We start from the raw sequence: 13,540 nt of genomic DNA, 5'->3' as shown, positions 1-13,540 counted from the left end.
CATTTCACATGGAAAGCCAATCTGACGTGTTCCGAACTTCCAAATCCAGAGAGTATTGAAAACTCCATAACACCAAGTAGGATCAATGAGTTCTGTTTCTTGATAAGGGGTAAAGGAATATAACTCAGCTTCCATAATTCCAAGGTTGAAAAGTTCAAAGAGAGAAGCTAACAGAAACACGTGTAATAATCTTACTGGGAAGAACATAGACTTTTTGGACAAAGGAGCTTTACCTTCGGATCCTCTACCTTCTTCATGAAGATATCTGACACTGGTCAAAAACAGAGATCCTCCGTCAAAAAGACTGGCAAGAAATTTTGATACTTTAGTCCTATTAATTAATTAAACCACTACTCAAAGGCCAGAGCCCAGAGACTCATTTCTCTGCCCTGAACTCAAACAACAGAACCACCATAGCTGAAGCAAACACAACACAATGTTTCCAGCTCTCAATCCCAAATACTTGCCCAAATCAATGTCCTCCCTCTTCTCAGCCTACGCTTCCTTCACAGCATTCAAGTTCTTGCTCCAGACCGTTGTCAATGAGCTCAAAGACTTCATTCCCCCCTGGGTTCGATCATACATATACTCGAAGCTTCGAAAATACTTCTTCAAACCTCGCCCAAATGATAAGCTCACTCTTGTCATCAACGAGAACATCGGCATGGCACCCAACGAGGTCTACAACAAGGTGGAGGTGTACCTCGGATCCAAGATTAGTCCCTCCGATTCGCGACTCGAACTGAGCAAGACGAGCAAGCAGAAGAGTGTCAGCCTCGCCATTGAGAAAAGAGGCCAAGATGTCAAGGACACATTCGATGACATTGAGCTCCGGTGGACCTACGTGGCCAAATCATCAAAGAAGTGCAGAACCAATAAGTTCAGGCCTCCTGGTGATGATGGAGAAGAGGAATCTCAGTGGAGCTTTGAGTTAAGTTTCGATAAGGAACACAGAGCCAAAGTGATAGACTCCTACATGCCCTATGTGCTTGCTCAAGCTGAGTCCATTAAACAAGGGGAAAGGGTTCTGAAGCTTCATAGCACCGGCAGGGAACAATATGGGGCTTCCAAGAGTTGCATAGATCTCGTGCACCCTGCAACTTTCGAGACGATGGCAATGGATCCAGAACTCAAGAAGATGATTATAGATGACTTGGATAGGTTCGTGAAGAGAAGGGAGTTGTATAAGAAGGTTGGGAAGGCTTGGAAGAGAGGGTATTTGTTGTATGGTCCCCCCGGTACTGGAAAATCGAGCTTGATTGCAGCCATGGCAAATTATCTCAAGTTTGATATATATGATCTGGAGCTTTCTAGCATTTACGGCAACTCTGAATTGAGAAGGGTTTTACTTTCTACATCAAATCGTTCTATTGTGGTCGTGGAGGACATTGATTGCAGTGTGCAAATCAAAAATCGGGAATCAGCTCAGCCTTCTAAAATCCCAGCAACTCATGCAAGCAGGGACTGCAAGGTGAGTTCCTAAACTTCAAATAGCTTTTTAACTTGAGATATCAATTCATTATCCTAAATATAGATTGTTCTTATCCTTAATCATCTGCATTGCTAAACATACTGTGACGTGGAATACATGTAATATATGTTGTAGTCAATAGGCATTGATATTGTGTTATGATAATTGCAGTTCACCCTATCGGGTCTACTGAACTTCATAGATGGTCTGTGGTCGTGCTGCGGCGATGAGCGAATAATTGTGTTCACCACCAATCACAAGGAGAGACTAGACCCTGCATTGTTGCGTCCAGGTCGAATGGACTTGCACATTCACTTGTCATATTGCACCCCAAGTGGGTTCAGAATCTTAGCCTCTAACTACCTTGGCATTCATGAAAGCAGCCCTCATCACCTCTTCGGAGAAATTGAAAGCTTAATAGAGAGCACAGAGGTCACCCCTGCAGCTATAGCTGAGGAGCTTATGAAGAGTGATGATGCAGATGTTGTTCTAGAAGGGCTTGTCAAATTCCTCAAAGAAAAGAAGGCCGCAGATGATAAAATGAAGTCAAAAAAGGCTAAAAAAGCTGAGCAGGAAAGGATTAAGAAAGCAGAGGAGGAAGGGAGTAAAAGTGGAGAGGAGGAAGGGACTAATAAAGCAGAGGTGGAAGGGAGTAAAAAAGGAAATGAGGAAGCCACTAAGAAAGCAGAGGAGGTAGGGACTGAAAAAGGAAAGGAGGAAGGGACTCACAAAACAGAGAGTCAGGAAAGGGATGAGGATGTGAACACAAACTGCTAGAAGAGTTGGAAGAAGAAGACAGAAGCCACAATTTGATCATCGGCAAGTGCTATGCCAAGTAGGCTATCTTTATGAGTTGATTAGGGATTGAAATGTCTGGAAACTCTTATCGGGTTAATTTCTACTCGCAATAACCTAATCTTAGCTTGGTTTATTTAGTAAGAATAGGTTTTCAGAGTCGGTCTAGCAGCAGGAATTCCTAGTCAAGTTAAATTGTTTTGCTGTAGTCTCATCTACTTATGAATTACATGTTTAGAGATCAGTTTCCTTGGCATGCATGTATCACTGTTAAGTTGGTTAATCAATTGCTTACCATGGAGAATGCTCAAGTCAAGGGATTATAAACTTCAGAAACACATCTCAGCTAATGGGATAGTAATGTTGACAATCTCAAATAACCTAAGTAGTAGTCCAGAAAGAGTAACTGGCTCAAAGATGGTTATGCCCAGAGATTGGGTGAAGATAGTTGTAGACGCCAGAAGTATCATCCACTCCATTATTCAGCCAGTTCACTTAAGTAATCTATCACATGTAGGTGGTTTGTCATGACAGAGAACTTACTTTGTGTTGTTATAATTTATTGATATCTTAATCTCATTTATAAATTTTGATTTCTTGTAGTATTGATAATCTGTTATCCATGCCTCTCCTAAATCCCTAATCTCCTATCTGTAAATAAGTCTTCTCTGTTCTTATGTTCACTTTACTGATCATGTTTGGTCAAGAGAATTTAATGTGGTAACATGACCATGAATTATGGAGTAAAGATCACACTTAATTATTATTATTATTTTTTCTAACAGAGCCAGTCACAAAGAGGTTGCAGGCTTCTACAGTTGGCATTCCCATATTTGCATACCATCTTTGCTTAGAATCAATAATAACTTGATCTCATACCCAAAAAGTGCTTTTACCCAACTTCTCCCCACTGCTCTCTGCAAGACATCACAATATTGCTTTGAAACCTGAGACCTCCATCTCTCATTTGACCTCAGTGACAAAAATGTACTGAAACTGAGTTGTGCAGAAGAAAATAGGTTACAGAGGCTTCCATTTATCTCTTAATGTTGAAGGGAGCTCTATATTTTTACTGAGGTGCAATAAGACTTTGGTTCTGATCGAAGTTTGTAATCCATTTATCTCCTATAAAAAAATCACTGATAGTAACAAGTAATCCCACTATACAAATTAACTGTAATTTGCAGTGAATTTGCAAAAGTCCCAAGAGAGAAATATTTCATCACTTCGAAATGAACTGGCAAGTTTTGGGAATTGCTGCTACCCTACAAATCTATCCCAAAGACACAGTTGAGCAAGTCATGACAACCTCCTTAAACATAGGGAATTAGAACAACGAAGCCACAAAGGCAAGGGCTTGATTGACATAAACAAACACATTAGGGAGAAATTGAATCAACTAAGGATTCTGGGTTTATACAGCTTGAAATACAGGAAGAGAGAAATGCATGCAGAGGCAAAGATGATGACTTTGAGAGTTTCAAGCCATCTGTGTTTATTTATGTATAGGTTTACCAGAATACAGTTACAAAATTACCCTACTAAATAATATAAGCATGAAGAGTTCCAGCCCAAACTAGTATCCACTGTACTTCTTCAGCATGTGGTAAAAATGATGGAGAAAAGATCACATTTTTATTTTACAAAGCCAGAGTCACACAGAGTTTGCAGGCTTTTACAGTTGGCCTTACCATATTTGCATACCATCTTCATTGCTTGGAATCAGTAATAACTTGGTCTCATACCCAAAAACTGAATACACCCTACTGCTCCCAACTGGTCACTGTACTTCTTCATCATGTGGTAAAAATGATGGAGAAAAGATCACATTTTTATTTTATAAAGCCAGAGTCACACAGAGGTTGCAGGCTTTTACAGTTGGCCTTCCCATATTTGCATACCATCTTCATTGCTTGGAATCAATAATAACTTGGTCTCATACCCAAAAACTGAATACACACAACTGCTCCCAACTAGTCTCTACAACACACACATCACAATAATATTGCTTCAGAATCAAGAGTTTAAGACCTCCACCCTCATTTTCTCAGCAATCCTAGCACAATGTTTGCTTCCAATCCCACAGCTATGCCCACCACAGCCTCAACTATGTTCTCGGCCTACGCCTCATTTGCTGCCTCAATGATGCTGGTCCGTTCCATAACGGACCAGCTCATCCCAGGGCTGCTCCGAACCTACATTTCCTCATCCCTCAGGCACCTATTCACCCCTCTCTCCACCACCTTGACTGTCGTCATCGAAGAGTACGACGGCATCATCGCCCGGAATGAAGTCTTTGACGCGGCGGAGCTCTATCTCCGGGCCAAGATCAGTCCTCTCACAGAACGTCTCAGGGTCAGCAAAACTCCTAAGCAAAAGGCCATCAGCTCCGCCATTGATAAAAACCAAGAGCTAGTGGACACATTCGAGAACATGAAGCTCAAGTGGAAATTTGTGTGTGTAGAGCCCAAAAATGGTGGACATTACTCTTATGATAAGCGTCACTACGAGCTGAGCTTCTACAGAAAGCACAAGGAGAAAGTGATGGAGTGTTACTTGCCGTATGTGTTAGCTAAGGCCAAGGCCATTAAGGAAGAGGAGCAAGTTTTGAAGCTTTTCACACTCGACCGCGATGAGAACTCTCGCGGTTCGGGGTTGTGGAAGTCCATTAATCTGGAGCACCCCTCCACCTTTGACACAGTGGCGATGGAGCCGGAGATGAAGAAGAGGATTATTGAAGATTTGGACAGGTTTGTGAGGAGGAAAGAGTTTTACAAGAAGGTGGGGAAGGCTTGGAAGAGAGGCTACTTGCTTTATGGTCCTCCGGGGACCGGGAAATCGAGCTTGATTGCGGCAATGGCGAACTATTTGAATTTTAGTATCTATGATTTGGAGCTGAGCAGCATTTCCAGCAACACTGAGTTGAGGAAGGCCTTGCTGTCTACGTCGAATCGGTCTATATTGGTGATAGAGGATATTGATTGCTCTGTGGAAATCCAAAACAGAGAGGCAGAGGAGGGTGCTTTTCAGAGTAATAAGTCCAAAAAGATGGTGAGCGTTATTCTCGTCTTAAAGATGTGATCATTTCTCCATAATTTGGTCATTTGTTGCGCTTACAATGTGCTTGTGTTATGTTGAAGATGAGATCTTGATTTATTTTTATGTGCTAAAGATGTGATCTTTACTTTTAAAATGTGTCCATTTCTAATTCTGTCTAGCTAAAACGTGTTTGATGATTTGCAGTTGACGCTTTCGGGGTTGTTGAACTTCATTGATGGTTTGTGGTCGAGTTGTGGTGATGAGAGGATCATAGTGTTCACAACGAACCATAAGGATCGGCTTGACCCGGCATTGCTGCGTCCAGGGCGAATGGACATGCACATTAACATGTCCTATTGCACTGTAGGGGGTTTTAACACACTTGCTTCGAACTATCTTGGCATTCATCGCAGCAACCGTCACAGGCTTTGTGGCGAAATTGAAGGACTAATTGAGAGCAGTGAGGTCACTCCTGCAGAGGTTGCTGAGGAGCTAATGAGGATCGATGATGCTGATGTTGCTCTTGAAGGACTAGTGAGCTTGCTCAAGAGAAAGAAAGTTGAGAGAAATGAAGCAAAGGAGGAGGAGAGTAACAAAATTGAGATTCAATATGTAAAGAGGCAGAAAACTGAGCCAAATGTTAATGGTGACAATCAAAACATGTTGAGCTGAATTAATAGAAGTAGAGTGACTACTAAAGGTTGGATCTTCAAGTATGTTTCTATAGGAACTTTTGTAGAATTTGAACTAGCTGTGATTCTGAACAATCAAACTGTTCTGTTTTAGGGTAACTTCTTTACTATCAAACTGATATGTGCAGGCATCTTTTGCGTGTCATCTTTAATCGAAGTCGAATTTCTTGCTTATATATGTCAGTTTATTAGCTTATTAAAAATCATGCTGGTGTTCTTCCTTCACTATCAATCATAGTGGCCTATTTCTTATTTCAAACGTAAAGGATTCTTCTTTATGCTTTAAAATCTAGTAACAAATGAAACTTTGAAGTAAGTAAAAAAATAACCCTTGAATGTGTAATACAAAGCTTCGGTGAATAGTCTGTGTAGAAATGGTGCTGCTGGAAAAGTCTTGCTAGTGTAGAACATTTAGCTTTAGTCAGTTCAATCTTAATTAGTGAAAGGTTAGAAGGAAACTTGGTTAATTTCCTTGGTTTGCTCAGTACACCCTAAAACATTGTCTTTATGATAAATACAAGAAGAAGAGACTCAGCATAAAAAGGAGAAACTTTGTCAACAATGTAGGATTCATGGAAATTTCTGCTCAATTTCAGAAATGGCTGCATAATTGGTTTAAGCTCAAACCGCGTTAAGCTCCCTTTTCAAACACGCCCAGTTGACTCGACTCTTCTCCAAGCTAGTTGTGAGAGAATAGTTGTGAGAGAATTACCATGTTGCCTTTCTGAAACGAACCAACATTGGCTAGATTGGTCACATAGACAAGGATGGTTTAGTAAATTGACTGAATTCCATTCTGAGCCTCTGGATTATAAACCTGCCTTTCTCTTCCATTTGAACTAAGCTTGCTTTCTAAAGATTTACAGGGTGCTGTTGTAAATGTCTGTGTGATCGATCATACTCTCATCCGCATCAAAAGTTGGCAACTAAACAGCCATACAAAACCCAATTCATGTAAGTTCTACTTGCCCCAAACTCAATCCTACAATTTTGATTTTATTGGATTTTGTCAATCAATGAAATTGGGAGCATCAATACATGTGATACCTTATATGTTTATACTGAGAATTTTGCTTCTGAATTTGGAGTTTAATGGTTAATTTTTGATGAATTTACTTGGAAATTGGTGGGTGGAGTGGGCTCTCCATTATGCCTTCTGAAATGGTTTCCATTTGTTTGGGTTAAAGTCATTTTCCCTTTCAATCTGGTTTAGTTTGTTTTTCATATTTGGTTGCAAATGATGCAGTAGCTACCCATCTGTTTGACTATTTTGCTGTTTATTTGGAGTAGTTCACTTTTTCTTTCCTTCAAACAAGTTGTGATTGCTTCAGTTCCACTCTTTTTCTGCTAAGCCATCTGGGTTCTTTTTTTTTTGTCACAATTGAGGTTATTAACTAGTTTATTATTGGCCAGAATTTGGTTCCTTGATAAATAATTACGTGTTTAATGATCAGAACAGGATGTCTAAAATTACAGAAACTAAATGGTTTTTTTTTCCCCCATCTGTGTGGTGTTGTGGTGATTTGTTGGTAATACTTCGGGCACAAATGTGCCACTAGTTGTATTAATATTTAGGCTGGATGAGAATTCCGGCTAATTTAATCTACCTGCTTGAGACTGATTGAGTATATATGATACAGACTGAATCCTACATCTATGCCTTTGACACTGGTCTGTTAACCCTATCTGGTCGCTGTATTAGTTTTATATTGTTAAATGATATGCTTCCAGCATATAGTCATTTTGTTTCATGATACAGCTTTTACCATTACTATGCCACTTTATCAAGGTTGAAAATATTGGTAGTTTGCATTTGCAGTTGGTAAAAGAATTTTTGTTTCCACATATTTGAAGGAGTTTTGTTTTCACATCCAATTCCATGTCAGCTGCACACTCTTCTTCATCAAGTTGACTAATTTTGTGCCTTAGATTATGATTTTGTGCCAAAGACCTTTGAAGTGATCTTCTGCTTGATATCACCAACAAATGCATTGCCATTTTCTTTGCTCCCTTCCCTGCAGAGATGCATTGTTTTTGCAGTTTCACACTTTGCTTAGGATAAGTTGATCCACTGTTAGAGTGAACAGATTCCTTCTTCTTTGGTGATTCAGAATCAAAAGATTAATTGAGTGTGCTTCCTTGTGGTGTTGATCATGCATTACTTTCTAGGCACCGAACATCAACTTGCATCTCTCTCCCTCCCTCCCCAGTGTCTCACTGTCACTGGCCTTGCTCTCTATTGTGCAAAGCTTTGGCCTCTTTTTTGTTACCAATTTTGAAAAATATGCTTTTTATAAGGATCAAGGGGTCAGGGGATTTGGAAACATTCATGTTGGAGTAGGAGCTTAATTTGATACTGAAATAGGGTGACTATAGAGTTGGCTATGATGCATGTATTCAGCTAGATTGATTCTAGGAAAGTAGGAATTAATGTTTGCTTCGCTTAGTTCCTGGGTAATTGGCTAAATATTGTGATTGTTCGTCTTGAGTTCTTTATAATTATAAGCCCTCATGTACTCAAATCTTTATGCAATATGGAGAAGTCTTCTCTTCAACTTCCTAGGTCTTATATATGCAACAAACACCAACTAAAATGCGAAGACTCAACAATTGATAGTATGTTAAATGAGTCTATATGCCCAGATGTTGAACATTTATGACATCCTTTTTCTGTTGATTTGCTTATTAGATTTGTGCAAGATGGTGGATGCTGTAGTAACTGTATTCTTGGAGAAACTGCTAGGAGCTTTATCAGAAGAGAGCCGCATTTTTAGTGAATTCAGGGACCATTTTGAAACACTACAAAATGAGCTTCTACTGATGCAAAGCTTTCTCAAAGATGCTGGGAGACTCAAGAGAAAGAATCAGACTGTTCGCAGCATTATGGCTAATTTGCGAGAACTGATTTACCAAGCTGAAGACATACTAGCAGATTGTCAACTTCACTCGAGTGATGATGTTCCAATTTCCAGTGGTTGGCTAATGTGCATCTACCCTTCAAGACTTCGGTTCCAGTATCAGACCGGAAAGAGCCTCGGAGAAATCAATAAGAAGATTGCCAACATTAAACAGAACATTTCATCCTATCTTGGAGTTCCACTTCTAAGCCAACTAGAGCCAATTGATGCACAAAATGAACTAATGCCTAGATGGAGTAGCCCTGTGTATGACCATACTCAAGTTGTTGGTTTGGAAGGCGATGCGAATAAGTTAAAGCAATGGCTGTTTGAAGCGGACAATGACATACTATCTATTGGAGTAGTGGGAATGGGAGGATTGGGGAAGACCACAATTGCCCAAAAAGTATTTAATGACAGGAGTGTTGAGGAGCACTTTGAAAGAAGAATTTGGGTATCTGTTTCTCAAACATTTACAGAAGAACAAATCATGAGAAGCATGTTGCGAAACTTGGGAGATGCCAGCGTAGGAGATGATAAAGGTGAGTTAATGAAGAAAATACATGAGTATCTCTTAGGCAAGAGGTATTTGATTGTAATGGATGACGTGTGGAGCTTAGATGTCACTTGGTGGCTGAGGATTTATGAAGGACTGCCTAAAGGAAATGGAAGCAGCATAATTATTACGACAAGGATAGAGGAGGTTGCACAGAAGATGAGAGTGAAGGAAGAAAGATTACATTGGCCCAAATGCCTTAACAGAGATGATAGTTGGCTCTTATTTAGAAATGTTGCTTTTGCAGCTAGTGGAGGTGAGTGTATGCATTCAGAACTAGAAGATGTTGGAAAGGAAATCGTTGAAAAGTGTAAGGGCCTTCCATTAGCAATCAAGGCAGTTGGAGGAATAATGTTATGCAAACCATCAAGGTATCATGAATGGAGGCGAATTGCTAACCATTTTCGTGATGAGTTAGCAGAAAATGATAACTCGGTTATGGCTTCTCTACAACTGAGTTATGATGAACTTCCATCCTATCTGAAGTCATGTTTCCTTTGTTTGTCTCTTTATCCAGAAGATTGCATCATAACCAAAGATCAATTGGTGCATTGGTGGATTGGAGAAGGTTTTATTCCTCTCAGAAATGGTCGATCAGCAGTTGAAGCTGGGGAAGATTGTTTCTCTGGGCTAACAAATCGGTGCTTGCTAGAAGTGGTGGACAAGACCTATCATGGAACAATCTCCGCATGTAAAGTTCATGATATGGTTCGGGATGTGGTGATAACTATGGCAGAAGATGATGCATTTTTCAAGCCAGATGACACAAATTGCCGCCATTTGGGTATTACAACTAGCACGGTTCAGAAGGCAAACCATAAATTGCGAGCATTGCTATCTACAACTAAGACCGCAGAAGTGAACAAGATTTCTTCCAACATTGGCACGAAGTTTTGTCAGTCTCAATACTTACGAGTAATGGATCTTTCCAGGTCAATCTTTGATACACCTCTCTCAAGTATTTTAAATCAGATTGGTTTTCTTCAACACTTAACTTACCTTAGCGTAAGTAACACACATCCATTGGTTCAACTTCCACATTCACTTGAGAAGCTTAGCAACCTTCAGATTTTGGATGTCAGCTATTGTCAAAACTTGAAGATACTCCCCTCCTGTATTGTGACTTTCAAGAAGCTAAGAGTCTTCGATGTAAGTCATTGTGGGTCACTCAAATATCTACCTAAAGGCTTGGGAAGACTCTCAAATCTTGAGGTGTTATTGGGATTCAAGCCTGCTAAGTCAAGCCAGTTAGAAGGTTGCCGGATTGCTGAGCTCAGAAATTTGATTCGACTTAGAAGACTTGGGCTTCAACTAACTTGTTCCGATGAGATTGGAGACACTGAGGTCAATGTATTGGTAAATCTTCAAGAACTGCAACATTTGTCAATAAGTTGCTTTGACAGTCATGGTGATGACCTCATAACAAAGCTGGATAAGTTATTTCCTCCTCAACAGCTCCATGAGCTAAGTCTAAAGTTTTATCCAGGGAAGATGAGTCCTATCTGGCTCAATCCCATCTCACTTCCTATGTTGAGGTATCTTTCAATATCATCGGGCAATCTTACAAAGATGAACGAAAGGTTTTGGGGAGATGACAATACTGTTTGGAAAATTGAGGGCTTAATGTTGGAATCTCTCTCAGACTTGGAAGAAGAATGGGTGAAGGTTCAACACGTCATGCCATCATTAAGAGTTGTCACTGTAAGTTGGTGCCCCGAGTTGGTGTCCTTTCCCATAGAGGATATTGGGTTTAGAGGTGGTGTCTGGAAGTAGGAAGACAGAATACATGTCCTACTGTCGAATTTTAGCATGTCTGGAGTTTTATCAATTTCCTTGGTAAAATGTACACGTAAGCCATGACAGATGTTGCAATATTGTTGTCATTATTTGATTTGTCAGATTGTATTAAATGTATATTCATCTATATAGATTTTCATTTGCAGTTTGCAATACCATGTTGCAGGCTTGTTCGATTCAGATGAATGAAAAGGATCGAAATTCTTGATCTAACCAAGTAAACATACATATTAGAAATCCCTGATGTCTATTATGTTTGCTCTCGCCATACATAAGATCCATACATAAGATCTGTTACATCAGAAAGACTACAGTACCCAGCCTAAACATTCATGAGACCAGGGAAGAGAGGCTGTCATACTCAATTATTTTCAAGAGAAGATCTGAACCACTTCCATCGTCGCATTCTTCGCCACTTCCATCATTGCAGTTATCGCAACCGGATGAGATCCCTTTTTCTGCATCTTGATCAGCTTCTTGAGTTCCTTCATCATCAATTTTATTGTTCTCTTCCTTCTTTCTTTTCAGGAAATCAACAAGTCCTTCAAGAACAACATCAGCATCATCACTCTTCAAGAGCTCCTCAGCAACCTCTGCAGGGGTTACCTCAGTGCTCTCTATTAAGCCTTCAATTTCTCCGCAAAGGCTATGAGGGTTGCTTTCTTGAATGCCGAGGTAGTTAGAGGCCAAGATTCTGAACCCGCTCGCAGTGCAATACGACATGTGAATGTGCACATCCATTCGACCGGGACGCAACAATGCAGGGTCTAGTTTGTCCTTATGGTTGGTGGTAAACACAATGATTCTCCCATCACCGCTGCTTGACCACAGACCATCTATGAAGTTCAGTAGGCCCGAGAGAGTAAACTGCCATTATCAAACACAATTCCAATACCCATATATTCATTAGAAATCAAATATAAAAAAAAGTGATTAGTAGGTTAAGTACTTACATTGGTATTAGATTGTCGACTTTTCTCCTCTTTCCGGTTCTCTATTTGCACGCTGCAATCAATGTCCTCAATGACCAAAATAGAACGATTTGAAGAAGACAGCAGAATCCTCCTCAATTCACTGTTGTTGAAAATTCTACTGAGGTCCAAATCATGGACATCAAACTTGAGATAATTAGCCATGGCTGCAATCAAGCTTGATTTTCCAGTACCAGGTGGACCATACAACAAGTAACCTCTTTTCCAAGCCTTGCCAACCTTCTTGTAAAACTCCTTCCTCCTCAAGAACCTGTCCAAATCCTCGATAATCATTCTCTTGAGCTTGGGGTCCATAGCCAGTGTGTCAAAAGTTGAAGGGTGCTGGAGATCTATGGAACTACCCGAATTTTGGGAAGCAAGCTTGAGGACCTTTTCCTCTTGTCTAAGTGCATCAGCCCGAGCCAACACATTGTGTAGGTACGAGTCTATCACCTCGCCCTTGTGTTTCTTGTTGAAAGTAAGCTCAAACTTGCGCTTTTCCTTGTCACCACCCGGTCCACCCCCACCTTTTTGTGCTTCAGTGCACACATAACGCCACTTTAGTGTGATGTTGTCGAAGTAGTCGATGATCTCTTCGTTTCTGTCGATGGTAATGCTGAGAGTTTTCTGTCCGGGTGTTCTGCTCACTCGCAGACGCTCGTTGAGTGGACTGATCTTGGTCTTGAGGTAGACCTCCACGGCTTCATAGACTTGGTTTATCATATGGCCACACTTCTCGTCTACGATGAGAGTGAGGTCAGCGGAGCGAGGGGCATAGAAGTGGTGGAGGATTGAGGACAAGTATGAGCGGACTTGAGGAGGGATGAGTGACATGAGTTGGTCCGCCATGGACTTGACCAACATGATGAGTGCAGTGAAGGAGGCATAGGCGGAGAACAAGGACGATGCTGTTGTGGGCATCTCTCTGAGATTCAGAGGATACATTTTGAAGTTACTGGGTTATAGTTCTCCGAATATTCAGGTTTTGAGACCATGCGCGCAACCAACTTAGTGATGTGCTTGATTTATAGCTATAGTGACTAGTGACTAGTGAGCACCATTGTCTCTTAATTTATTAAACCATCCTTGTCCGTGTGATGCATTTTGGCATTTAGCCACGTAATTCATTTCAGTTTCAGAGAGGCAATTATATGGTAATTCCCTCGCGATTCATTTTCTACAAAGACCCCAAGTCAACTGGCTCAATTATGCAGCATTCTCTGAAACAGAGGGAAATTTCCTTGAACCTTCGTGTAGGTTTGCCTTTCCTTTGCCTTAGCATGGAAGTTCATGACTTCATGCAAAGTTTTTATTTCGATTCC

General features: G+C 40.5%; 4 protein-coding genes across 5 annotated transcripts; 3 read left to right on the top strand and 1 right to left on the bottom strand.

Moving 5' to 3' along the window:
* The first annotated feature begins 171 nt into the window (after positions 1 to 171).
* On the top strand, positions 172 to 2,582 carry LOC133717689 (AAA-ATPase At2g18193-like). The gene is made up of 2 exons (XM_062144403.1): positions 172 to 1,471; positions 1,643 to 2,582. Exons 1-2 carry the CDS (start codon positions 437 to 439, stop codon positions 2,246 to 2,248), a joined length of 1,641 nt encoding a protein of 546 aa, XP_062000387.1. The 5' UTR covers positions 172 to 436; the 3' UTR covers positions 2,249 to 2,582.
* Positions 2,583 to 3,822: 1,240 nt separating this feature from the next.
* Positions 3,823 to 6,144, top strand: LOC133717692 (AAA-ATPase At2g18193-like). The gene is made up of 2 exons (XM_062144410.1): positions 3,823 to 5,317; positions 5,510 to 6,144. The coding sequence occupies exons 1-2, from the start codon at positions 4,331 to 4,333 to the stop codon at positions 5,975 to 5,977; spliced, it is 1,455 nt and encodes a 484-aa protein (XP_062000394.1). The 5' UTR covers positions 3,823 to 4,330; the 3' UTR covers positions 5,978 to 6,144.
* Positions 6,145 to 6,707: 563 nt separating this feature from the next.
* LOC133717664 (disease resistance RPP13-like protein 4) lies at positions 6,708 to 11,548 on the top strand. Of its 2 annotated transcripts, XR_009849873.1 has the most exons (3): positions 6,708 to 6,951; positions 8,687 to 11,299; positions 11,414 to 11,548. XR_009849873.1 is itself a non-coding variant. In XM_062144376.1 (2 exons), the coding sequence occupies exon 2, from the start codon at positions 8,698 to 8,700 to the stop codon at positions 11,221 to 11,223; it is 2,526 nt and encodes an 841-aa protein (XP_062000360.1). In that variant the 5' UTR covers positions 6,709 to 6,951; positions 8,687 to 8,697; the 3' UTR covers positions 11,224 to 11,405. The 2 variants fall into 2 exon arrangements, 1 of the variants encoding a protein (XP_062000360.1); XM_062144376.1 differs by lacking the exon at positions 11,414 to 11,548 and having other exon boundaries at positions 6,709 to 6,951; positions 8,687 to 11,405.
* On the bottom strand, positions 11,476 to 13,328 carry LOC133717675 (AAA-ATPase At2g18193-like). Its single transcript, XM_062144388.1, has 2 exons — positions 12,201 to 13,328; positions 11,476 to 12,114 (listed from the first exon to the last, which is right to left on the bottom strand). Exons 1-2 carry the CDS (start codon positions 13,161 to 13,163, stop codon positions 11,578 to 11,580), a joined length of 1,500 nt encoding a protein of 499 aa, XP_062000372.1. The 5' UTR covers positions 13,164 to 13,328; the 3' UTR covers positions 11,476 to 11,577.
* Positions 13,329 to 13,540: the final 212 nt, after the last annotated feature.

The sequence above is a fragment of the Rosa rugosa genome, chromosome 1 (assembly GCF_958449725.1).
Source record: "Rosa rugosa chromosome 1, drRosRugo1.1, whole genome shotgun sequence".
NCBI lineage: Eukaryota > Viridiplantae > Streptophyta > Magnoliopsida > Rosales > Rosaceae > Rosa > Rosa rugosa.
This window is presented reverse-complemented; position numbering and strand designations above follow the sequence as displayed.

Excerpts from the sequence above, each read along its gene's own strand:
- LOC133717664 (XM_062144376.1), top strand. The coding sequence starts at position 8,698 with ATGGTGGATGCTGTAGTAACTGTATTCTTGGAGAAACTGCTAGGAGCT.
- LOC133717689 (XM_062144403.1), top strand. The coding sequence starts at position 437 with ATGTTTCCAGCTCTCAATCCCAAATACTTGCCCAAATCAATGTCCTCC. Across the intron at positions 1,472-1,642 it reads ATGCAAGCAGGGACTGCAAG|TTCACCCTATCGGGTCTACT; the intron begins GTGAGTTCCTAA and ends TGATAATTGCAG.
- LOC133717692 (XM_062144410.1), top strand. The coding sequence starts at position 4,331 with ATGTTTGCTTCCAATCCCACAGCTATGCCCACCACAGCCTCAACTATG. Across the intron at positions 5,318-5,509 it reads GTAATAAGTCCAAAAAGATG|TTGACGCTTTCGGGGTTGTT; the intron begins GTGAGCGTTATT and ends GATGATTTGCAG.
- LOC133717675 (XM_062144388.1), bottom strand. The coding sequence starts at position 13,163 with ATGTATCCTCTGAATCTCAGAGAGATGCCCACAACAGCATCGTCCTTG. Across the intron at positions 12,115-12,200 it reads GTCGACAATCTAATACCAAT|TTTACTCTCTCGGGCCTACT; the intron begins GTAAGTACTTAA and ends TGATAATGGCAG.